This window comes from Apiospora kogelbergensis (assembly GCF_038363985.1).
Source record: "Apiospora kogelbergensis strain CBS 113332 chromosome Unknown utg000003l_segment0_segment0, whole genome shotgun sequence".
In the NCBI taxonomy this organism is placed as follows: Eukaryota; Fungi; Ascomycota; class Sordariomycetes; order Amphisphaeriales; family Apiosporaceae; genus Apiospora; species Apiospora kogelbergensis.
Genome location: NW_027117420.1, coordinates 1,588,356 through 1,610,369, shown reverse-complemented (window position 1 = coordinate 1,610,369; position 22,014 = coordinate 1,588,356). Strand labels below are relative to the sequence as shown.

Here is a 22,014-nt window from a genome sequence, read left to right as displayed (position 1 = left end):
CATTAACCAAGCAACTCCAGGTTGTGGACAAGCCAGGTACAGGATGAAGCTGACAGTGGCTTCGCATTCCAATATCGAGGGTATCCCCAAGAGAGAACACGTGTAGGCGAGCGAAGGTCCAGATGAATTCCAGCAGACCACCTGCCGGCGCTGGGCTCAGCCCTTCGAACAGTTGGATACCGTCCATGACATCGATATGGCCGTGTGTCTTAGCCGCCAACGGCCCCAAGCAACCGAACTGAACAGGCTCAGCGTTTGTGGGTTGACTCTTCTTCTCGCCAGAATTGAGTAAGTAGGGGACGAGACGCAAGAGATCCATCTTATACTGGCGGCAATGCGGATCTTGGTTTCGGAACTTGCATCTAGGGTCATATAAAATACAATGTATGATGATCTGGACCCTGCAGAGACGGTGAGTTGATGCCTTATAATGGGTCAGACCCGAGGACGACTTACACGAATATGAATCGATGAAGCACGTCTTGGTCTCTGTTGAAGTTCTTGCAGTTCTTCTTCCTCATATTCAGAAGCTGGACAAGGCCTTCGTTATGAACTTTGGCGGCTGTCCGATCACCAAAGCATGCCTGCTCAGCATTATCAGCAGACCGAGGGCGAAATTTGGATCGGAAGAGGGGACGTACCTCGATTAAGCATAACGTGCTTACCACCCTGATACATTGCGGTGAGTACTTCAGGTTAGGATCGGCGAGCCATGCATTGACCATTTCAATGACTTGAATCTTGTGGTCTAGAAATGCCACTTTAAACTCTCCCAGCGCGTCTAACGACTCGGTGGAATGCACAGCGGCTAGCAGTATCAGGATGTGGCAAACCGAGGGCTCAGCCCGGCTCAGGGAAAGACTAGATTTGATCCAATGGGTTAATCGGCCGTGCTCACGCAAGGCAGCTTGCGCCGAGGGAGCACGTAGGGGAACTCACTACTGAACTTCCCGGTTGGGAGCATGGCGCGCCAGAAAGGGGTCAACGTAAGTATCTGGAAGTAGCGGCAGTCAGCACTTAAAAGTCAACTTGGGGGTGGTGGCACTAACAGCGCTGCCATAACTCCAGGGACCTTTTCGACATCCTGATGGGCAGCGAGTCAAATGGATCGATCGGGACCTTGCCCACGGATGCAGGCGGCCTAGGAGGAAACACGACTTGGCAGGGGTCGTTCACCCGGGCAGCCAGAGTCCTGGTCTTGTTGGGTCGATTTCGCGCAGCGTTTGTGCCCGGGGGGTAGATGCACCGCCAGGCCATCGTCGTGCAAGCCGTGCTGCATGGCGGTGCGAATGAGCATATACGGTACCCGGTAATGGGCAAAGCCAACCGACTCACCATGCGGGTTGTCTCTCATCGCAACGCACTGTTCTCTGGTCATTAGTGCCATCCAGGACGGCAGCCCTCGAGGGGACGGGAGACTCTACTTGCCGTGTCTCTTCTTGCAAGAAAGACAGCCAAACCGGCTGCGGGTATGCGGCCGCCTGGACCGGTTGGCGGGTTCTCCACCCATCGTAAGCGCGAGGATCTGATACCATATATCGGAGGACTTGATTGGTTTCGGCTGACAATAGCACGTAAGCAGCCGGATGCAACGAGAGATGGATGGACGGGTGAGTTTTCATTTGCAAGCGCCCAATTTACGCGGGGACGGCCTACCGCGACGAGGGTGGATTAGTGGGCGCACGTCTGCTTGATCCCTGTTTGGCAACCCACACGATGTCCACTCTATATTACGGAACTCCTCCAGCTTCTGCTCCAGCTAAGCAACACATATTGTCTAACACCTCCACCGGCATTCTAAACCCTCGAAACCAGACGAAGAAGCGCGGCCACAGCCCCAACCCTGTTACTCTCCGTCAGCAAGCACTCTAGCAATGTTCCCATCGTTTCCTTGGCATTACTTACGTGAGGACGACGGGCGCAGCAGCCACTCCTACAGCAACTTTGCCCACGGTGACCAGCGGGTTGCGCCGCTTTTGCAGATCCTCGGTGTTGCGCTTGGGAAACTTACTGTACCCCTCAGAAGATGGCTCGCTGTATCCCTCGAGTGAGTTCCTTCGACTTTGTTAGGGCGGCTGGTGGTATCCCCCGTTCTTATCCCGTCTTGTAACGTAGAGGTTTAAGTTCTCTAGAGGAATTTATCATAGGGGGTAATACATACTTTTCGCTAGTGACGGGACCAGCCGGCTTGGGCTCCTGCGAGCCATATGCCAGTTGGTAAATGGCGTTCATCAGATCAAGGTCCACCTCGTACGAGATCCTGCGAATCGTATCTCTGTCAGTTTCTTGGCTTTCTTGCAGGGTCTTGCATCATTGACGACTTACTCGGTACTCTGGCCCTTACCCTGGGAGGTGGGTGCGGCAAGAATAGCCGCGTTGCTCAGAAGAGCGCCTACGAGAAGCTTTGGGGCATGCATGTTATCGAAGAAGAATATCTAATGAGTGTAAAGAATAAGAAGAGATATTATAAAGAATGGACGGTGGTGAGCCAGAAATGATGAGCCTGGTTCCAACTGCTGTCTTCAGGGAGCGATTCGACCTTTATATCCATGAGATACACATATGGCAGGTAGCCCCTGATCCCTGATCCTGGTATTTACTTCGAGTATTCGGTTCTTGAGTCCATGGCCTCAGACATTTGTGATTCCACACATGTATCCCGGACGAACATCTCTTATGGTTGTCTTGGTTGCTTAGTTGCCTTCAATGTCATCGGCAACAGCCTCGTTTTTTTCTGCTGCAAGTCATCTGTTTGGTTTAGAACTCAACAATTGGACGAGGTGATTTCTCATGCATACGCAGAGCTGATTGGTTATCTATTCGAAATGTCTGAGGATAAGGCGGTTCCTTTAGCGGTTCCTTCAGCACTGACACATAGACAAAGACCCCCCACAAACGCTGAGACACGCAGAGCGAGCGATGCAAGTTTTGGAAATGTTATTAATATATGACCTCATTTACACCGACAGCGTTCTTAAATCTTCATGCAGGAGTAAACCAAGACGAAATTGGAGCGGCCGCATCGATCTTGTCAAGAAATGATCAGACTGCAAGACAGCCAAGTAAATGTTATCGACGAAGTAGTTATGAAATAATCATATGTTAGATAGATTTGGTACAACGCATTCTTAGCAGGGAATAAAGAATGACGAGCAACTGTAATCTATATGCAGTGTAGAAGTGGTCTATATCAATCTTTACAAACCATACATATAGATTTTGGATGATGAGGTTTTGGGATCCGCAGGCTCTGGCAAGGAGTTGTCTGACGCTTTTCCATCAATACTTAGATATTATATATATGTATGCAACGAGAGAGAGAATATGAATAGCCAACAACCGGGCTAGGTTTGAGATATGCATGTGTGTAGATATTATCAGCATCAACAAAGCTGTACGCCATGCATGGGCTCTTCTGATAATGGCGATGGGAAGTAATTGGACATGTATCATGATACACGTTAGTCATCTACCGTTTCTTTCAATTATGGGCCCAAGCTCAGAGTCTCACGGGAAAGTAGGCCCATAGATTTAGGAGGCAGGGAGGTTGGGTTCGATCCCTTACCAGGCTATGATATCTCTCAGTGTCTCTTCGTCCTCCGCTATGGGCACTGACAAGACATTTACCCGCACTCAGACATAGAAAGACTAACGAACGATAGCAAAGGGGCCTAGAAACACCACAATGCGCCAAATAATAATGGCCCCGCTATCTAAGCATTTTTCAAGCTTTATGTGGTGGTCCAGCTTACCAACCCCTTTTCCCATGTCTCCAAACATCAATCCCGTGAGATTACTATACAGCTTACTCCACGGCCCTTGCAGATCATCAACTCAATCACTTCATAATCGTCGTAGCTATGTATTCATTCCGTGGTGTTATCTTTACTCCCCAGTTCCCGTAGGGCATCCAGATCCGCAGCGATACCTCGAGCAATCCAATCCGCCACCGCCATCGTTGTTACCATCGGGTTCACCCCGGTGGCGCTGGGTAGCACACTGGCGTCGGCAACGTATAATCCCTCCGCGACGCCCCATACTTTCCCACTCGGGTCCACGACACCGTCCTCGGCAGTCCGACTCATGCGGCAAGAGCCCATCTGGTGTGCACACGCCCAAGGCGCGGTAGTGGCTGGGTTCCCGACGCGACGGATGTGGCGGATCCAGGCCTCAAACCTTTCGTCCTCCGCGTCTTTCTCTTTTCCGGAAGTGACGTTGTTGGTCGCCGTAGATGATGTAGAAGCTACGATAAATGGTGGCACGTTGGGCAGGAATGGCTGGATCTCTTCGGCGCCTGTAGCACGGCAAATTCGCGCGAGCGCCACCAGTCCCTCTAGCACGTGGGCGCGGTCGAAGGCGCTGGGTGTGTAGGCGACCCGCGGCTGGCCCGTCTTCGAATCGGCATACACGTAGCCCGTGTCCCGGTCCCGCGGGATACATATGAAGGCATTCATGTTGCGAAACCGGAGGGCCTTGAGTTTGAAGTCGAGGCCGCTGGTCGCCGGGTATGAAGAATAGATCAGATAAGGCTATGGAGTGTGAGCGACTAGTACCTGGAGAGGCTAAGGGGGATGACGGAAATTACATACCACCATGCAAGTCCCCTCTAGCTTGACGCCGTGGCCTTCGCCGTCAAGATTTTCGAAAGTTGTACATACGCTGCTGATGGCGCAACCTGGGTGAAACCGGTGTTAATTCTAGGCCTCACAAACAACAAACCAGGGGAAGCCGTTCCAGCTTACCATCCATGGGGTTCACATCCTCCTTCCAGAAGGCCCCGAGAAGATTCACGGGGTGTAGGTAAAGATTTCGTCCGGTTTGGGGGTTCTAATCATGCAGCCAGTCAGTATCAGATCTTTGTGCGACACCGGAGTAACGGCATTGCCATCAACTCACTGCCAGGCCACTCTTCCGGAGTAGAAGCGGGCTCGATAACGTGCCACCAGCGACAATAACTCGCTTCGCCTTAATCACAACCTCCCGCACCGTCCGCTCGTGAGGAGGTCCGTTGTCCCCACCCTGCGCGTCCCTCGACACCCATTTCCCTGTGACTCCTGCTGCCTTCTTCCCACTAGCGAAGTCGGCAAAATCGATCCGGTCGACCTCGAAGCCCTCGATGAACTCGGCGCCCGCGCGCGCCGCCGCAGGAAGCCAACTGACGGCAGGCCCCTGTTTCCCGCCTGAGCCGCAACCGAGATGGCAATGCCCGCAGTGGTGATCGCGGCCCCCGGAGTTGTGCGGCGTCACCTTCGCCTTCCAGCCCATCTTAGCCGCACCGTCGAGCAGGACTTGCCCTCGGTGGTTTTGACGCACGTGCTCGTCTGAGACGCCCATGAAGTTGCATACCCGATCCAAGCTCTCCTGAAATCCGGGAGTATTGAAGAATCCCAAGCCACGCTTCGAGGCCCAGTCCTCACGTATGTATCCGGGAGTCTGTAGGGACACGCCCCAGTTCACACTGCCGCCGCCTCCCCACACACTTCCGGCCACTGCCGAAACCGAGTTGTCGTCCGTCGAGATAACCCCCTTATTAAGGAACAGGTTGGTCTCGGCCGTGTCGGACCGCATTGGCAGCTGCGACGGCGGGAAGTAGTACCCCTTCTCGACCACAAGGACGCGGTGACCTGCCTCAGCCAAGACGCGCGCGCAGACGCCCCCGCCACATCCAGACCCCACGATGACTACATCTGTGTCTATCACCAATGCCTCCTGTGCACCATCGCCATCCGAGGAGGAGGAGTGGTAGAACTGCTTGAAGGTGAACTCGGCCGGTGTCTTTTCATCAGCCGCGGCGGCTGCCCTCTTCTCCGCATAATCATCCGGGACATCGACATAGCCGCTCAGCTCGCGGAACAAGGGGCTGGTCTGGACCCATGTCTTAGTCGCGATGCTGGTGAGCGACTTGGCTAGGGCCCGGATGGCGGTGAGTCGTGAGCTCCGCCATGATCGCAATACTGCCTCCCGCCCATGCCCCGCCAGCTCGTAGAAGGGCTTACTTTGGCCTGTGAGAGCGTAACTGCCGAATTTGGTACTGTACACATGATAAAACATACAGCTGTAAGCGTGCAAGGTCAAACAGGCAGGTGAAATACATCCAAAACCACAAAGGGGGTTGATGTTTTATTCTCCTTCCTCTCCCACCGACTCCTGCCCAGTTGGCAACGCGACAATAACAACTTGACTTACCCGAGTAAATAAACCACTGTTCCCAGCTGCTTCCGCGCGTCCGGCGAGATCGTCATTAAAGTCCGCACTAAGTGATCCCGGAAGTCCCCGATCTCCGACGGCTTCTCCGACAGATAGGCCGCGAACGTCTCGCGGCTTGGCGGCGTGACCAGACAGCTTTGCATCTGTTGGAAGTGCGACTCAAACACATCCTTCGAGATGGTTTGCCGGCCATGGTCGTCCATGGTCTTCTCGTCGCTGACTATCCCGTCGGTTACTGGTATGATGCGCGGGATCACCGTATCCATGATAGCGTACAGGACGCGCCATTGCGTTGCGTCGAAAAAGGTCGCTGGCGGAGCCTTGGAGATGGGCACCGCGATGTGAGAATGAGAGCTGTCATTTTGGGCTGCCATTATTTCGCAAACCCCACCACCACCGTTTGTGGTGTGCTGGTAGGTCGCCGTGAGGTGTCAGCCACGCAAAGATCGGCCGAGAAACGGCTCAGTGCTAGTGAGAGGGTTTGTTCATGTGGAAGAGCCAAGCAATTAATAGCAAGCGGAAGAAGAATGGAAAAGAAGATGGAAAACCAAAAACGCTGTAAGATCGAAAATACCCCCCGTATTCATATACATAAGAATGGCGGTTCCAAAATGAGGAGTCCGAGTACTTTGTTTTGTCCATATGCTAACCCGAGGCACAGCTGTCAATGACCATGTCATGACAGCACCGTGCATCTGGAGTTTTAGGTAAGGGATTGGCAGATTCCCACACATAATTTGACGCCGAGAATCTCGGACCCTGCAGTTTCGTGCAGGGATGCATCAAGACGTTCCTCGTATGCACGGTGTTCCGTTAGCAGGCGTTGATGGACAGAACACCGATACGCTTGGACATGGAAGGCTTCTAGACTGTGAATAGTGTAGTCGGTCAGTCGTCCATCGTCCATCGTCCATCGTCCATCATCCGTCCGTCGTTCATCGTCCAAATTTCCCCACGTTTTAACCCCTGTGAGCTAGCCTACTAGTTGGTGGTGGCTGTCAGCTGCATCCTCGGGGTTGGAAGGCGGGGTTGGTTACATGGGGCGCTTCATGACCAGGGCGCAAATGCATTCAATATTTGCCAATAACGAGTTTTCATATTTTCCGAGAGCCCAGCTGTGAGGTTCGAAAAGTTGATCATTGGAGCTGGAAGACACGGCCATGAATTCAAGACGTTATCGAAGCTTTGCCCTGCTGCCTGGTCCAGTGGATAGAGCGAGACGAAAAGCGGCTTGAGTCCGGCTGTATTGGGCCAGCCCATTTGGTTTTAAGCAGTTTCGAACTCGTAAAAGAGTTGGAGCTAAGGACGAGGCAATCTCGGGTTGGGAGACTTCTAGCACATTGCCGGATTCAAACACGAGCATAATGCGCCACGTAATGGCAGCATGTTGTATTAACGAAGCGATCGGGTAGTAAAACGATGTTTCTCTTCCTCTCCTCTTCTATTAGCCTTAGGATGGGGAGAATCACATAGGTCATCATCGCACCTAACAACATCTTGTCCATGAACGCCCATGTATCTCTTGAGAACAACCATCATTTCCGGCCGCATTATGTTGAAGAGATTCCCTTCTCCTGCATGGTTTGGATGAACACCTGCAGCGCGGTCGCTGGCTGGTAATAGGGGACTTCATGCCCAGCGGCATAGACTTGGAGGTACGAGAAGTTGTCGACGGTCTTGTACCTACCCGTCTCCTTTCCATTCACCGTGTAGGGCTGCAGATCCTTCGAATTGAAGTCGTCTGACCCATTGAAGCTGACGGAGTTGGCCACAGCCAGGACGCCCATGTAGTTGCAGATCCAATCAGCGTCGCCAGCCCAGACAAGGACCGTGATACCGGACTGCACGACGTCCGAGAGAGTGGCAATGAATGACCGAGTATCTAGGTAAGAATAAGTAAAAGCAACGATTAGCCCAGAATCTTCCTCCAAATCAATGATGGAGTCTGCACTCACTATCACCGGTCTCCTGAAACTTAGAATTCGCGTCATTCGCGCATTCTTGATACTGCGACTGGGCTCCGATGGCGTTTTGCACCGTCGTGTTACCTAGATATTCTTGGTACACTTTAGGGGGTACGGGTCTTTATAAGGCTGGCGTAAGTCATATACGTCGAAGTCGCCCGAGCTGATGATTGCGTATTCGATATCTTGATAGCACGTATTCTGCGCGGAAGAACAGGGAGTCGTCGGTGCCCGAATTATAGCAGTCGCTGATGGCCGGCGCGCACTTCGAGTTATATGTATCCATGTACGTGGAATAGTCACTGGGGGACAGGATCTGATTATAGCTGTTGTTGGCGCTGTAGTCGATGTAGGCCTTTGTACTGGATCATCGAGTCGAACCAGCCGTTGTTGATTCCGACTGCGACCAGATTGATGTGCTCTTCCGGTATCTTCTGGGCTGAGATCGCGGCGTTCTGCTGCTGAATATAAGAGGCGAACTCGGGACCGTAGTGTCCACCGTAAGACTTGATGTTGATCAGTCAGACTGCGCTAAGGGATTATAAAGGGTGAGCATTCATAATACCTCGGTGAAAATTCCAAAATCACGGCTTTCGTACTGTGGGAAATGTGCATAGAAGGATTGCAACAAGATCCAAACCTCGGGGGGCCGCAGATACGGTAGAGTTGACGTCGGCATCGCCGTAACTGAAACCGACGCCAATAGGCTGGTCAATGTACAGCATGTTGGCGAAGGTGTTCCAGCTGTAGTCGTTCAGGGACGGCGTCGAGGAGCCGTTGTAGAATTGGCAAGGTCCGTTCTCCTGAAATAGACCAATCATGGAAGAGCAACCTGGACCGCCGTTGAACCACGCCGCGAGAGGTGCCGTGGTTGGGTTGTCACGAGCTTCAAAGAACCTGTGATGAAGATTAGCTATCAGGTACAGGAGCAAGAGCCAAAAATGACGGAAAAGGGTGAGTGAGTGTGCGATTGTACCAGAAGAACATGTTCATGTTGTTGCCAATAGAGATGTAGCCAGAGTACTGGTTTACACCTTGGGTGGTCTCGCAGATGCCTGAATTGTTGACGTATGACATCTTGGCGCCAGTATTGGCGTGCTCAAAGACAGTATATTGAACGCCATTGTGCTCCTCGGTGTATTCCTTGTTCAAGTGTGCGGTCGAGGTCGAGCCCGGAATGGCCGCGGAAATAGTCACAAAGATGGCCAAAAGGCCAAGTGCCAGTGAGGATATATGCATCGCGGAGCTGGTGATGTCGATGAATATCGGATATGGAGTTCCAGTAAGTTCAGCAACGAAAGATGTTGAATGAGAGAGACAGAGAACGTTGGTGTGTGAGCGGCAAAGTAAAGATCAAGCTTGGTCAGGACATTTACACACAAAAGGACTTTTCGAGAGCGTGTGTTAGCTGCGTTTTCCTTTTCATTACTCGCTTGTCTGGTACTGAAGTAGATGCACCTTTCGGTCCAGGTCGAGTTCTATTCAATACGGAAAGAGGATGGGACCCAGTGCGACGATATCACCAATGTCTAATGGACGGAGCACAGATTGCTCGATATGTTTCATTCGTACCTACTAGTTGCAAGAAAGCGTTTATTTGAACGTAGCAGTGCCATCGGTTTCCATTAGATATGATTGGATCAAGGCAAGACCAGCCAGCCATGATGTTCGTTTCGGTGGTTGGCAGGGTGGTTTGCAGTGGCATGCTGATCTGCAAGGTTCGCGCAGGGCTTGCGGCATTTGTAGCACCCAATCAACGACTCAGGACCCTTCCATATCCGGCAAACCACTTCCCACGCTACCCCTAGGATGCCGGGCAAAGAGAGGCCTCAGGATCTGCAGGACCAACGTCCGTAAGCCCCCGGACTCATTGGCGAGTCAGTGCTACAGTTGCATGGTATTCATTCAACATGTGCCATCAATTTCTGTTTGCCGTAGTCACCGTGTTCTGGTGCACTTGTGCGTTGGTCCGCACTCGTCGTGGAACGACAATGCCGAGTTGACCCTGTAGCTCAGAAGTCAAAAGACGGGCAGACGGGGAAGTTGACAATTATTTCTCAATAGCCAGCCCTCATTGTAACACAGCTGCGAAAATCCTCGAACTTTTTGATTACGGAAGTTATTCTCTTCTTGTTCTATTATTTAGTCTCCACATTGCAAAGATATCTCTAGGATGCAAATCTAAGTATTACGAGGAGTTGTTCTTCTTCGGCTTTGGGGGTTGCTGTGTTCCAACTTTTCGCCCATTTTGCGATAGTCTTGGTGAGCGTAGGTCAGGCCCATCGCGCCGTGTGGCGGCGTCGTCGCGCCGTCATTCTGATTACCATCGGTATATATGAAATCCTCGATTTCGCCAACGACGATGGCACTACCCCCACGTCGATCAGACCTCCGCCGTTTGCGCCTTCGGGCTTGAGTGCAACAGTGCATCGTAGTACATAGAGGACAGAATCACCCTGCAGGCAGGGCACACCGCCGATAGTCCCTTTCGGGTGCTTTTGACTGGGAAGGGGAAGAGTTGTGTCGGGGTTGCTGGCCAACATGCTTTGCCACGACTGCTCCCAGTCTTTTTTCCCGTGTTCCAATCGGACGTTGAGTCCCGGAAACATGTCAAATCTAAACAAGTTGTGGGATACCCCTAACGAAGGGGCGTTGCCTTGTGTGAAGTGATGTGCTAGCCGAGCGCCATTCTCGTCGTCGCGTAGGACGTGTATGTTGAAGCGCCGGCTGTTTGCTATGGCATCGTAGGTCCGGCTTGGCTTCGTGATGCTGAAGGTGATGGTGGGTTTCGGGTCAAGCGTCACTGACGAAAAAGACGATACTGTCATGGCGCGAGGGGTAGGGCCTGTGACAGCTGCATCTCCTGGTGATGCGCTATCGTCACCATGTTGTATTCCGTTCTCGACTGCCCCCTAATTGGGGGTAGTGTATTGAAGTTACCACGACTGCTGGCCGTGGGACGTGTCGCATGAGCTTCTTGAAGTGGTCACCGTCGATCTTATGTGACCTGAGTCTGTTGTCCTCGGACCAGTTTCGCGTTGGCGCACCTGGTTCAACACACTTGCCATTGTCTTCCAATCGCCGCCCTTGTCAGCCAGAAAACCCGTAACGGCGGTGGATTGAGAGGTAATCACCATGTTGGTGTGGATTTGAGTCGTTTCGGGGACTGGAATTGCTCGAGGCAGGCGCTGTCGCATCGCCGGAATGCCATCGTTTCTGGGGTATTGAACATGGACTCGATCGACGGGGAGTACTGGGGAAAATGGATCCTTCGAGGCCGAGCACTCGTTTTAACAAGCGATTGCGGCTCATCGCATCGTATTTTCTTGGCAAGTTCGAGAGGCAGAGAACAGCTTGGTCTCTAATGCCTTTTCGCACATGCTATGGATCACGGCACTGATCATGGACCAACGTACAGTTCACAATTTGGAGCTCGGCTCAGAGCTCTCTCTTCTCAGCGCTGCTAAATTTCAGCGGGACGGACAGAAGGTGACGTTCACTACCTGGGGGAGACGATAAGCTGATAAGGAGTCTTTCTGGAAGCCCACCTGCCCACCCAATCGCCAATTGCTTGCACAACCGGTCGGTCTCTGGCATCCTGGCTTTTTAGCGCAGGTGGGCTGACGGGCCATCGCGGTTCAATTGTCCTGAATTTTCCTGAGCCTCAATTCGACGTCGAGCTCCGAATTGCGCTGCCGCCATTGACGAACAACAAGCAACGACTCACTCCGCCACGACCTTATCTTCCGGGTACGGGTCTTGCCTATCACACAGTTCAAAAGGCGACTTCGATCAACAAGCCAACACAATGGCAACCCGTCTGCCCACCGCTCTGCCCCGGCGGCCGACGACCTCAACACTCTCCACATTCAACACCCTCGCGCCGCAAACGACCTCGTCCAACATAATACCTACGTTGCAACAGACCCAGACGCGAAATGCGAGGCTCATCAAGCGGCCAAAAGCGGCCCTACGCATTCACCCAGGTGATCCAGCTGTCGGACGGCTCGACCTTCACCATGCGCACGGCGAGCCCGCACTCGCTTGTCAAGTCGACCAAGGACACACGCAATCACGTCATGTGGAACCCGTCCGAGAAGTCGCTCAAGAATATCGAGGTGGATGAGGCCGGAAAGCTCGCCGCTTTCCGTGAACGCTACGGCCGCGGCTGGGACGCCCAGGCACCAAAGCCGGAGCTGGGTGCCGAAGGGGCAGAAGACGCCGAGGCTATGGCATCCAAGAAGGGGAGGAGACAAGAAGGATGCGAAGGCCGTGGAAACTAGCTTTGAGGATAAATTCAACAGCACCTACGATCCCCTCGGCGACCTGATCTCACAGTACGCAGTGGGCGCACCCGATGACAAGGGGGCCAAGGTTGCGAAGCCAAAGAAGAAGTAGACGGGTAACCGACACCAATGTAAACCAAGACTTCCATAAAATCACAGCCATCGACAAGCCGTACATAGTTCTACTGGGGTCGAGTGAAGACAAGGCAAGGGCAATCTGCGGACTGAATGCTCTAAACAGGCCTGTTACCGATTGTATCATATGTACAAAACCAATCCAATGTACACTGAAATCAATGAAAGGATTTCAAGCAAAAACGTCTGTCTGGCTAGCCTGCGCAGTCTCGACGTGTTTCTGTTTCTGTGTCTGGTTGCGAGATGGTGACACAATGCGGCAAGTTCATGAGACCATGCTTTTACATCTGATACCCCTTGGCAATCATCAAATTGCTGAGCCAATGAAGACATCATTGGTCTTTTACTGACGAGAGATTCCTATAGTCGTTTTTCCTGTTCTTCATATTTAAAGAAGATAATACTGTCCCACGGCGATGGACTTAGATGTGAGGTATCACTAAAACCCGGCGGTATATTCTCTAGTATCTCCGAACTTCCGGAAGGTGCCGCCACGTCTCCCCTTTCATTGTCTCTTGTGCCAACTATCGATAACTTTAGGGAGGCCAAATGCTGCTTGCAAGAAAACCATTGGACATTTACAATTCATGGGTGGTTGGTCCTAAGTGGTAGTGCACAGCCAGGACGCCGTGGTTTAACCTGCTCAGGTTGGACAACCCACCATATTGACACTTCGAATTGGTAGCGAATCAGTAATCGAAAGGATAGGTACCAATGGACCAGGAAACACATGCCCATAACCCTTAACAATAACGTAAACCATGAAACAGAATTGACGCTATTACGTGTTGCATTGTCTCTGCTTTGTCCGTTGGTCCAAGACCCCTTTGGCCCCTTAACTGTCATTCCATGTGCCTCCGAGTAGCCCCAAAGGAAGCGAGAGAGCCAGAATGTATTATCGCCGACTACAACTCTATGGATGTTGTAAGTAGGATTTTCTTCTTAGGTCCATCAACAAGTCTCTGTCTAGCACATAAACGCCAGCCAATGGCGCCTTTGCAAGGAGCCACAAGTAAACAGCCAAGCTCCAGACCCTCAACAGCATTGCGACGACATGCTCCTAGGGAGAGTTAACTACGCGTAGAAGACAAATATAAGACCGTCCTGGTAACGCCCAGCCATTAGGCATCGGTCTGATTCCAACCGTACCTTCGGTCTGTCATTGATACGAGAAACTTACCAATGTCCTAGGACAAGTAAGCTGGCCGCGACATAGACCGGACTGATGGCGGAGTCAAGATTCGGGCCTTAGCAACGGTGAGCAAATTCCATATTTCAGCAGCCTAGGTATCTACAATCCGAGTACCACCTTGGCACACCCCGCTCACATTGACCTCCAAGGTGTCTATAACACCGCCCGACGGGTTAGCACGGGGGATATACAAGGTGTTCTGTGACTTGACAAGGTAGGAAGAGCCATGGAATATCAGTTATATAATGGCCCAGTCGAACCCGCAATCTACGAGACAGAGCATCACTCACCCTCGCTCAAAGCATTCTCGGGCTTCCAACTACCTTCTCTCGCTAAGAACACACACACAAAGACAGACAGACAACACGACTCAACTAAATACCTAAGCTTACATATTTCAGTTATTGAAATGGCCCCCATCATCAAGTATGCGTCTTTCGCCTTCGCCGCCCTTGCTGGCGTCACGCTCGCCGATAGAATCGGCGACCCACCGCTCGGCAACGATGAAGTCGACTGGCATATGTTCGACGCTGCGGGCCCAGCCAAGGGCTTCGAATTAAACGCGGCCGTGGAGCCATCCGTCAACTACACGACCCCGATCTCCCTTCTCAATGCGACGATCCGGGCGCCCCTGGACTGCAAGTCGCAGGACACGTACCTGGGCCAGCAGGTCTTCACCGATGGCCCGCTATCGTTTGCCCGCTGCGCCGATGTCTGCACCGCGCAGCGTGAGTACGATGCCAAGTCGTACGGCGGCAAGAGGCCGTGCCGCTTCTTCAACACCTACACCCTGGTCAAGGCCGCCGCCCCGGCGGAGAAGGGCGGGCCCCTCGTCACCACCCCCGTCGGCCAGGTTTGCTCCCTGTACAGCGAGACCTGGCCAGCCACCTTTAGCACCGACCGCGGCCAGTGGCGCGGCAACGAGCTCTACCTCATCACCGACAGCTTCGCCGGTTCGTACATTGCCAACTCGTCCTCGGGCCAGTGCGACGCCAAGAACCCCCACGCCGCCGTCGGTGCTCCTGCTGTCACCACCGCCCCGACTTCGTCTGGCGTAACGACTAAGACCGTTACCACGACCACCACCGCTACCACTTCCAAGGCAACTTAAGCTGGAGAAGCATTTGCGGAGAAAACGCATGGGCCCAAGCCCAAGTGCATACAAGAGAGGTTTCGCGCTGAGGGTGCCAGAGGGGGGCAAGCTGTTTGTGGATTTATTCTAAAGACATCTATGGGTTTGGTCAATTTGTTGGTTATTTAATGGATATGGGAGACTGGTATATGGGCAAAGATTAAATAGTGCCAACTCGGCAGAGAGGGTACATGCACGTAAGAAAATTTAACAAGGTCGTATAATTGCTTGTTAATTATAAAAGTCCATGGTACTTTACATATGTGGGAGACGAGAGACATAAATCGAGATGCGTGTTCGTAAGATTCGGCCTACACTGCGTTCGATGTGCTGTTTAAAGTAGGAATAAAACAAGGACGGTTGCCATTGCAGTCTCTTCACATATGCGGCGATCCACATTGCCATCCGCCTTGGCGAGGTTGTCAGAAATGACAACCAGCGGCAGGAAACAAGCAGGGCGTTGGCTAAGTCGAAAGCACGCAATACGTTCTGCCAGATTCTCTTGATAGCATATGGGCATGAGCAGCGTAGGATGGAGTAGATCGGGATTGATTGACACCTTCGACGGGGGCAACGCTGATTGAACTGAGAAAAACGTCTCTCGACATGTGGCATGGCGTGAAAGGGGCAGCTCCAGTAAAGTTTTCAGACATCTTCCATTTCTGTTCAACAATGGGAAATGTGTCGCATAACCAAACGCCCCCCCGCACTAAACCCCCTATGCAGTCAGCCGTAAACGTATTCCGTATGACTGACACTCCAACCCCGCCTACTGACGCAGAGATATATATGCATGGGTGATGGGTTGAATTGATAGGGCAACATATGTTTCCCATTACCCTAAAGTTCTCGATCAAGAACGCCCCCCTTCTGTAGCTGTGATACGGGCTGTTTCCATTCCAACGCTTTACCCAGTATCAACGAATCACAATCTGACTTGCACGACTCAAAAGTCTTGTGGCTAAGTACTGTTGGGTAGCTGCGTGGCGATTAATGTGAAACAGTACACGGGGATATCAGCCGTGTCCACAGCTGCAAGAAGCCTCAACAACATTTACCATCAAGGTGAGATGCCTCGCGAGAAGCCCCCGCAGCTTAGTCTCAATGACGGTGGTGTCGAAATGGGCAGAAATGACGACGAAGTCCATCCGACCGGGCCTGCAACCGTCAATGACGTGTTCGGATCTGAAGAGGGCCACGACATCCAGTACAAGACGCTGCATTGGCCGATGGTTGCCGTGCTCATGATCACCGAGATTGTCTCCAACGGCATGCTCAGCCTCCCGAGCAGCCTGGCCGCCGTCGGCATCGTCCCGGGTATTGTGGTCATTATGTTCTTGGGTTGTTTTGCGACCTACACCGCATGGGCCTTGATTCAGTTCAAGCTCCGACGTCCACAGGGTAAGTTTGCCGTGGGATCTTGAAACTTCGTTTTGTGTGTTTCTCCTGAAAATGCAATTGACAAGCCCGTGTTACTGGCAGTGCACAACATGGGAGACGCCGGGCAAGTCATGTTTGGCCCGATCGGCCGGGAAATCCTGGGTGGTGGCACTATAATATTCGCCGTGTGCGGGACCGGGAGCCAGATGTTAGCTGGGCAGCTCGCTCTGAGCGAGTTGTCGGATCACCGGCTGTGCGCAGTTGCATTCACGGGCATCTTCGCGACCGCCATCACGCTCTTCAGCTTCCCACGCACCCTTGACCAGCTGGCGTGGCTCTCCATCATTGCCGCCGCATCCATAATAATCGCCGGTGTCGTCGCCATGGCGGGCGCGGCCGCGGTTCCAGTCGCGCCGGGGGACATCGCCATCGCCGTGGCCACGGATTTCACATCGGCCTTTGTGAGCATCACGAACCCCGTCTTCGCCTACGCCGGCCACTTCATGTTCTTTATCCTAATCTCGGAGATGCGCCGACCCGAGGACGCTATGAAGGCGGCTTGGACGCTACAGATCGTCGCCACGGGCTTCTACATCGTGTTCGCGGCCGTCACCTACTGGTACATCGGTTCGGGCGTCGCGAGCCCGAGCTTTCTGAGCCTGAGCCCGCTATGGTCCAAGGTCAGCTTCGGGCTGGCCATCCCCAACTTCTTCCTCGCGGGTAGCCTGTACAGCCACACCGCGGCCAAGCTCGTCTTCGTCAGGCTGTTCCGGCACGGCCGCCACCTGCACTCGCACACCTGGATCGGCTGGGGCACCTGGGCGCTTCTGATCCTGCTGGCCAACGTCGCCGCCTTCGTCTTCGCGGTGGGCATCCCCGTCTTCAACTACCTGGTTGGCATCACGGCAGCGCTGTTTGCGGCTTGGTACACGTACGGCCTCGCAGGCGCGTTCTGGCTCCACGACACGTATTACTTCAAGGGTGGATTCCGCGCTTGGACCCGGCGACCGGTGATGTTCACCATCAATGTCTTGACGGTCGTGGCGGGTGCATTTATCTGCATTGGGGGCCTCTACGCGACCATCGTGTCGATGCAGGCGGCAGCGGCAGAAGGGTCGCTACCTAGACCGTTCCAGTGTTGATATACTTACGTATCTGATTCCCTCTTGAGCATGCTACCAAGGAGCAACAGTGTGCAAAAATCATTTGGGGGCTGGAGATCGATCGAGACAGCACAGTCAGTCGGTAGCGGTTGATAAGAAGATGCCATAATTGTACCGAACTGCGAGTTGTCGTGGCACTGAACTAACTCTGGACTCCATTGGTTGGTGACTGTCGCGGATGAAATGGTCCGTAGCGCCAACTCCACCACCGACGACAGCGGGATCTACAGGCTTGCCGTAGCATCTCGAATTGCAAACTAGAGTCGGCAGTATCGGTCTCTTTCCTGGTCGCAGATCAACAAACCATGCATCGATTCTCCATAGATTCATCCATTGATTTGATAGCCAAGTAGCTGATTGATAGCCCTGTGAAGTCATAGACTCATAAAGCTGCAACACAGCCGTCGGATAGAGCTCCGTTGACGTGACGTCACGGAGCTTGAGGTAATCGAGATGAGACGAGGCTCGTCTCTCTCGCCGGTTTAAGAAGGGCTCAGTCCCATCACTTGGATGGAATTAGAATTCATCAGATCAGTTCAAATCACCATTTCATCCAGTTCGGCTTCAAGAATCACACACGGACAATACCACTCGCCCGTGAATCCCGAATCAACTTCTCAGTAACATATCACCACATCACACCCACCAATATCAAAATGCCCGGACGACAAGCACCCAGCGAGGGTACCAAGGTGACCATGGGAAACCAAGCCCCCGTTACTCATGAGGGAAGCGGTGCAGTTCGGACTGACTCGCTGGCCGCCGAGTCGCAAGCCTTCCAGGCCAGCAACCGCATCAGTGAAGGCGCCTCCGCCTCCATGCCGCAGGAAGGCTACTCCAAGAACACCTCATCCTCCGTTTCGGAAGGCGACACCGGTGTCAAGTCCGGCTGCGCCGCCTCGGCGGGCACTGCGCCTGGCTACGCCCAACATGCGCTGCACAGCCAAGACCCCAGCGGCCCTCATGGCAAGAACCTGAAGGAAGACAAGAACCTCGAGGGCCAGAACGCCAGCAGCGAGTTCGGCACCGCCAACGACCCCGGCCGTCTAGCCGAGAAGAAGTTCGCCCTGGGAGCCAACACTGCCCCTGTGGCCACAGGCGGACGCGAGGAGCATGTCAACAAGAAGGCGCCCTACGATGCTCTCTCTTCTGAGAAAGAGGCTTAATTGCCAAAACTGCATGTACTTACTGAATGAACTTACGCCAATGAAATGACAGCATGGACGGGGGAAAGTGTACGTTAGAATTAGCGAGTAAGATGTTATATCACATAGTCATGGAATCTGACTCTCGGTGAATGCCATTGGTGCGACTCAGTCGGCGTCAGTCCTCTCAGTGAAACATAACTTATAACGCTGGGACAACAGCGTGCGGGGTTTACTATTGGTTGCGCGCTGTAAACAAACAAGAAACCCCCCACCATCTGGTCGACCTCAACGGCCAATGTTGATTGCTTAGGAACAACGGCTGGACTGCAAACGCCGGCGACCCTTCAGACGAGAGGAATTGCACTCAACTCAAGGCCATCGTTTCTTCCTAATTTCTGCTTTCTTTCGTTAAACATCATCGTCTGGACTTTATTCTTGCACGATTGAGGAATATGTTGCCATCTACTTTGGTCAACACATACTCACAATACAAGCAAGACACCAACTCGGTGGCAACATGGCTTGCCTCGACTGCCAAAGCAAATGGCTATTCTTCTGATCTCCTTTCCAATGCCAATGCCAATAAGGGAAAGGGAGCTGCTGGGCAGCCCGGCGGCGGCCGTCTAAAGGAAAGGCTCGCGCCCAGGCTAGGAAAGTCAATCCGCCCGAAAAGAACAACGCCAACAGCAACAACACCAGCGGCCCTAAGTATATCATCAAGATTGCTGATTTCATCACACTGGCTGAGTTCGTTGCGGGCAAGTCCCCCTCAGGTCCCAGCAAGCTTCAGAACTACGATAGACCGTGTTATTGCTGCTCGCACTGCTTTCAGCAACCAGCTTGCTCACCATGGCCAGACTGATGAAGAGAAGGATAGCAAACATCAGTACTTTGTTGGAGGTATGCTTATTATACCTCTCAACCAAGCCTCCCTCTTTCGTTCTGCTAACAATATTGATACGATCAGTCCTAGAGAAGGTTCGTGACGTCTTGCGTCCGTTCGGGCACTCCCGCACTGAAGACGACGCCAGCGCGGACGAGATCACCAACCGCTTCGCCGGACTTGCCGTCTACGAACCGTCGAAAGAGTTCTTGAACGCTCCAGATACAGAGAGGCCCGTAAAAACAGGAGATGACGACGTCACATACGAGGCTGAGACGGATTCGTCGTTCGAGGAGGCCATCTTCGCCTTGACCGCCCTCATCAATGACCTGAACAGAGTCCGAGCCCACATTCGCTGGGTTTGGTCCAACTACAAGAGTGGCATGTTTGACCTGGCTGCCGCCGCCATCACTACCAATACCGCCATCGGCCTGGTCCGGAACATGGTAGTGGATGTAATGCCCTTGTTGGCGCCCCACGGGGGCCTTGGTCAAATGCTGCAGCGCTTCCACCTCATGCAATGCTTCAACCGAGGATGGAAAGAGAAGGACGTTTTCAAGACTCCGAGTCCTGACAACTTCAACGATAATATCAACTACAAAACCTAGGATATCATGGAAGGCACATTTCTCGTCCCGTATCGCATGGTCGAGTCTTTCCTCACTATTGTCCAGCCTGGACAGGTCCCATTGTACAAGGACGGAATGTTTGGTTATTACGACCCCGAGGTCAACAGATCCAAGCTGACCGGCCAGAAGAAGTTCGAGCAAGATCGTGCGCTTCTCATGCCTTACTTCGCCGAGCTCGTGACCATTATCAGAGGCGTTGGCGATTGGCCCGTCAAGGATGAATTTCTCCGTGGAATTGAAGATGCCATTCGAACCAAAGAGATCACCTTTGGCGTTGTCTTTGCTGCCCAGACGTTTCTCGACATCACCTATGAGCTTGGAGAGGACACCGACCAGCCATTCTACACTCTGGTGAAGCAGTCCACGGTCATGAGCAACGACATCAAGGGTCATTTTGAGTTTCACAAGACGCTGAAGATCTCCAACTGGTCTGCCCAAAACGATGCTTGGCTGAAGAATCTCCAGCACCGGGTAGATTGGATAGGAACCGACCCCCCGCGCAAAGTCCAGGAGCGCATGTATCAGAAGTTCGGCATGCCGCCACCCGAAACTGAAGGCTATCGCGTTTTCCGCATGTCACCCGTGATGAGCGGTCTTACGCTCTACAACTTTCGGCAACGTTACCAAGAGGCCGGGATCGCTGTTGCCAATGCCTGGGGCTCCCTCCAGTACTGCCAGCATTTGTACAATGCTCTCCGAAGTGAGAAGCTGGTCGAGGGTGATTGGGCTGATATGGATGTGATGTACTCCTTGTTGGGTGAAGGAAGCTTCTACATCGGCGGTGAAGCGCCCGCGAATACTACAGACTACTTCAAAAAGTTCTGCCTTCAGATGGGAACCTCGGCAGCCGCAATGACAGGAAAGAGCCGGAAGAACACGCCCTTGGCGTCCAATGCCGGTCCACGCGGCATCAAGGATATCGACCCCGTACTTTCTATGTTTAAGGACCGCTATGTTGAGAACACGGGACAAGTTGACCTGACTCCAGAATACGTCGACCAGATCATCGAGATGAGTCTCTTCGAGGAGGAGCCCGGGAAAGAGGGAGAACTGGCTCAGATCGAGGATCCTGCCAAGCGCCAGGAGAAACAGAAGCAACTTCAACGCCCCCTTCGCAGAAAGGCTGTCGAGGGCGGCAAAATGACGCCGGACCAGCTCATCAAACCGCTCGTTATGGCACTCCACGCCGAGACTCTGGAGTTCGCTTTTCCTTATCTCCACTTCCACCGCTGGTGCTGGAAGCTACTCCGCGCGGTGAAAGAGTCGACCGACAGTCTTCTTCGGCAGCTCTACACACCGGACTACCTGGAGCGAGAGAACCAGCTCCCGTGGGCTGTGGGATGGATCTTCATATCGGCCAGTGGACTGAACGGAGGCGTCTCGGATCGCCGTCCGCTCCAGAAAGCGGCCGAGGCCCTAAATCGCATGCTAGAGCAGGGAACTGGTAGCTTCCTGATTGACCAGGTGCTGGGAGACGCGCTTGGAATTCCTGTAGCTCTTGAGGATGAGTAGTACGTCCTTGAAATCTGCTAGATGAATGAATGTATGTAGTTATGGTTGCAATATGAATAATATTATCGCATTTAAAACCAGCTACTCAATCACCAGCTATCTCGTCGCCAAACAAGTGTGAAAAGGAAGTCCAAGCAAGCATTCGACCCCACCGAGATCGCAAGCCAATAGCAGCGATGGTGAAGGTCAGTCCTGGTGGAGGCCCAAGCTCCAGCGGGGGATTTCCAGTGCTGGTGTCCACTGAGGGGTCCACTGCGTGTGCATGTCATCCCAGAGCTCAAGGATTCCCAAGTGCCAAGGATTTTGAAGCTGTGTATTGGCCCAGAAAATTGTTGCCGATGTCGCCCATTTCCCTGTAAATTCTCCATACCGACTCGACGACC

At 53.0% G+C, this 22,014-nt stretch overlaps 9 protein-coding genes across 9 annotated transcripts; 5 read left to right on the top strand and 4 right to left on the bottom strand.

The window, feature by feature from the left end:
- Positions 1 to 880: 880 nt before the first annotated feature.
- On the bottom strand, positions 881 to 2,417 carry PG998_005259 (uncharacterized protein; the record flags this gene model as incomplete). The annotated part of the gene is made up of 4 exons (XM_066872077.1): positions 881 to 938; positions 1,906 to 2,010; positions 2,162 to 2,260; positions 2,326 to 2,417. 4 exons carry the CDS (start codon positions 2,415 to 2,417, stop codon positions 881 to 883), a joined length of 354 nt encoding a protein of 117 aa, XP_066732174.1.
- Positions 2,418 to 3,866: 1,449 nt separating this feature from the next.
- On the bottom strand, positions 3,867 to 6,581 carry PG998_005258 (long chain fatty alcohol protein; the record flags this gene model as incomplete). The annotated part of the gene is made up of 5 exons (XM_066872076.1): positions 3,867 to 4,529; positions 4,590 to 4,675; positions 4,743 to 4,827; positions 4,897 to 6,031; positions 6,187 to 6,581. 5 exons carry the CDS (start codon positions 6,579 to 6,581, stop codon positions 3,867 to 3,869), a joined length of 2,364 nt encoding a protein of 787 aa, XP_066732173.1.
- Positions 6,582 to 7,757: 1,176 nt separating this feature from the next.
- Positions 7,758 to 9,410, bottom strand: PG998_005257 (uncharacterized protein; the record flags this gene model as incomplete). The annotated part of the gene is made up of 6 exons (XM_066872075.1): positions 7,758 to 8,089; positions 8,163 to 8,255; positions 8,319 to 8,509; positions 8,553 to 8,677; positions 8,771 to 9,068; positions 9,148 to 9,410. The coding sequence occupies 6 exons, from the start codon at positions 9,408 to 9,410 to the stop codon at positions 7,758 to 7,760; spliced, it is 1,302 nt and encodes a 433-aa protein (XP_066732172.1).
- Positions 9,411 to 10,352: 942 nt separating this feature from the next.
- PG998_005256 (flavin reductase like domain-containing protein) lies at positions 10,353 to 11,308 on the bottom strand (the record flags this gene model as incomplete). Its single annotated transcript, XM_066872074.1, has 3 exons — positions 10,353 to 10,487; positions 10,544 to 11,083; positions 11,219 to 11,308. 3 exons carry the CDS (start codon positions 11,306 to 11,308, stop codon positions 10,353 to 10,355), a joined length of 765 nt encoding a protein of 254 aa, XP_066732171.1.
- Positions 11,309 to 11,979: 671 nt separating this feature from the next.
- On the top strand, positions 11,980 to 12,454 carry PG998_005255 (mitochondrial 54S ribosomal protein bL31m; the record flags this gene model as incomplete). Its single annotated transcript, XM_066872073.1, has 2 exons — positions 11,980 to 12,068; positions 12,097 to 12,454. The coding sequence occupies 2 exons, from the start codon at positions 11,980 to 11,982 to the stop codon at positions 12,452 to 12,454; spliced, it is 447 nt and encodes a 148-aa protein (XP_066732170.1).
- Positions 12,455 to 14,193: 1,739 nt separating this feature from the next.
- On the top strand, positions 14,194 to 14,895 carry PG998_005254 (uncharacterized protein; the record flags this gene model as incomplete). Its single annotated transcript, XM_066872072.1, has 1 exon — positions 14,194 to 14,895. The coding sequence occupies one exon, from the start codon at positions 14,194 to 14,196 to the stop codon at positions 14,893 to 14,895; it is 702 nt and encodes a 233-aa protein (XP_066732169.1).
- Positions 14,896 to 16,037: 1,142 nt separating this feature from the next.
- On the top strand, positions 16,038 to 17,438 carry PG998_005253 (amino acid transporter; the record flags this gene model as incomplete). The annotated part of the gene is made up of 2 exons (XM_066872071.1): positions 16,038 to 16,317; positions 16,399 to 17,438. The coding sequence occupies 2 exons, from the start codon at positions 16,038 to 16,040 to the stop codon at positions 17,436 to 17,438; spliced, it is 1,320 nt and encodes a 439-aa protein (XP_066732168.1).
- A 677-nt stretch (positions 17,439 to 18,115) lies between these two features.
- PG998_005252 (uncharacterized protein) lies at positions 18,116 to 18,625 on the top strand (the record flags this gene model as incomplete). Its single annotated transcript, XM_066872070.1, has 1 exon — positions 18,116 to 18,625. One exon carries the CDS (start codon positions 18,116 to 18,118, stop codon positions 18,623 to 18,625), a length of 510 nt encoding a protein of 169 aa, XP_066732167.1.
- A 434-nt stretch (positions 18,626 to 19,059) lies between these two features.
- PG998_005251 (uncharacterized protein) lies at positions 19,060 to 21,631 on the top strand (the record flags this gene model as incomplete). Its single annotated transcript, XM_066872069.1, has 3 exons — positions 19,060 to 19,507; positions 19,575 to 20,041; positions 20,099 to 21,631. The coding sequence occupies 3 exons, from the start codon at positions 19,060 to 19,062 to the stop codon at positions 21,629 to 21,631; spliced, it is 2,448 nt and encodes an 815-aa protein (XP_066732166.1).
- Between the last annotated feature and the right edge of the window lie 383 nt (positions 21,632 to 22,014).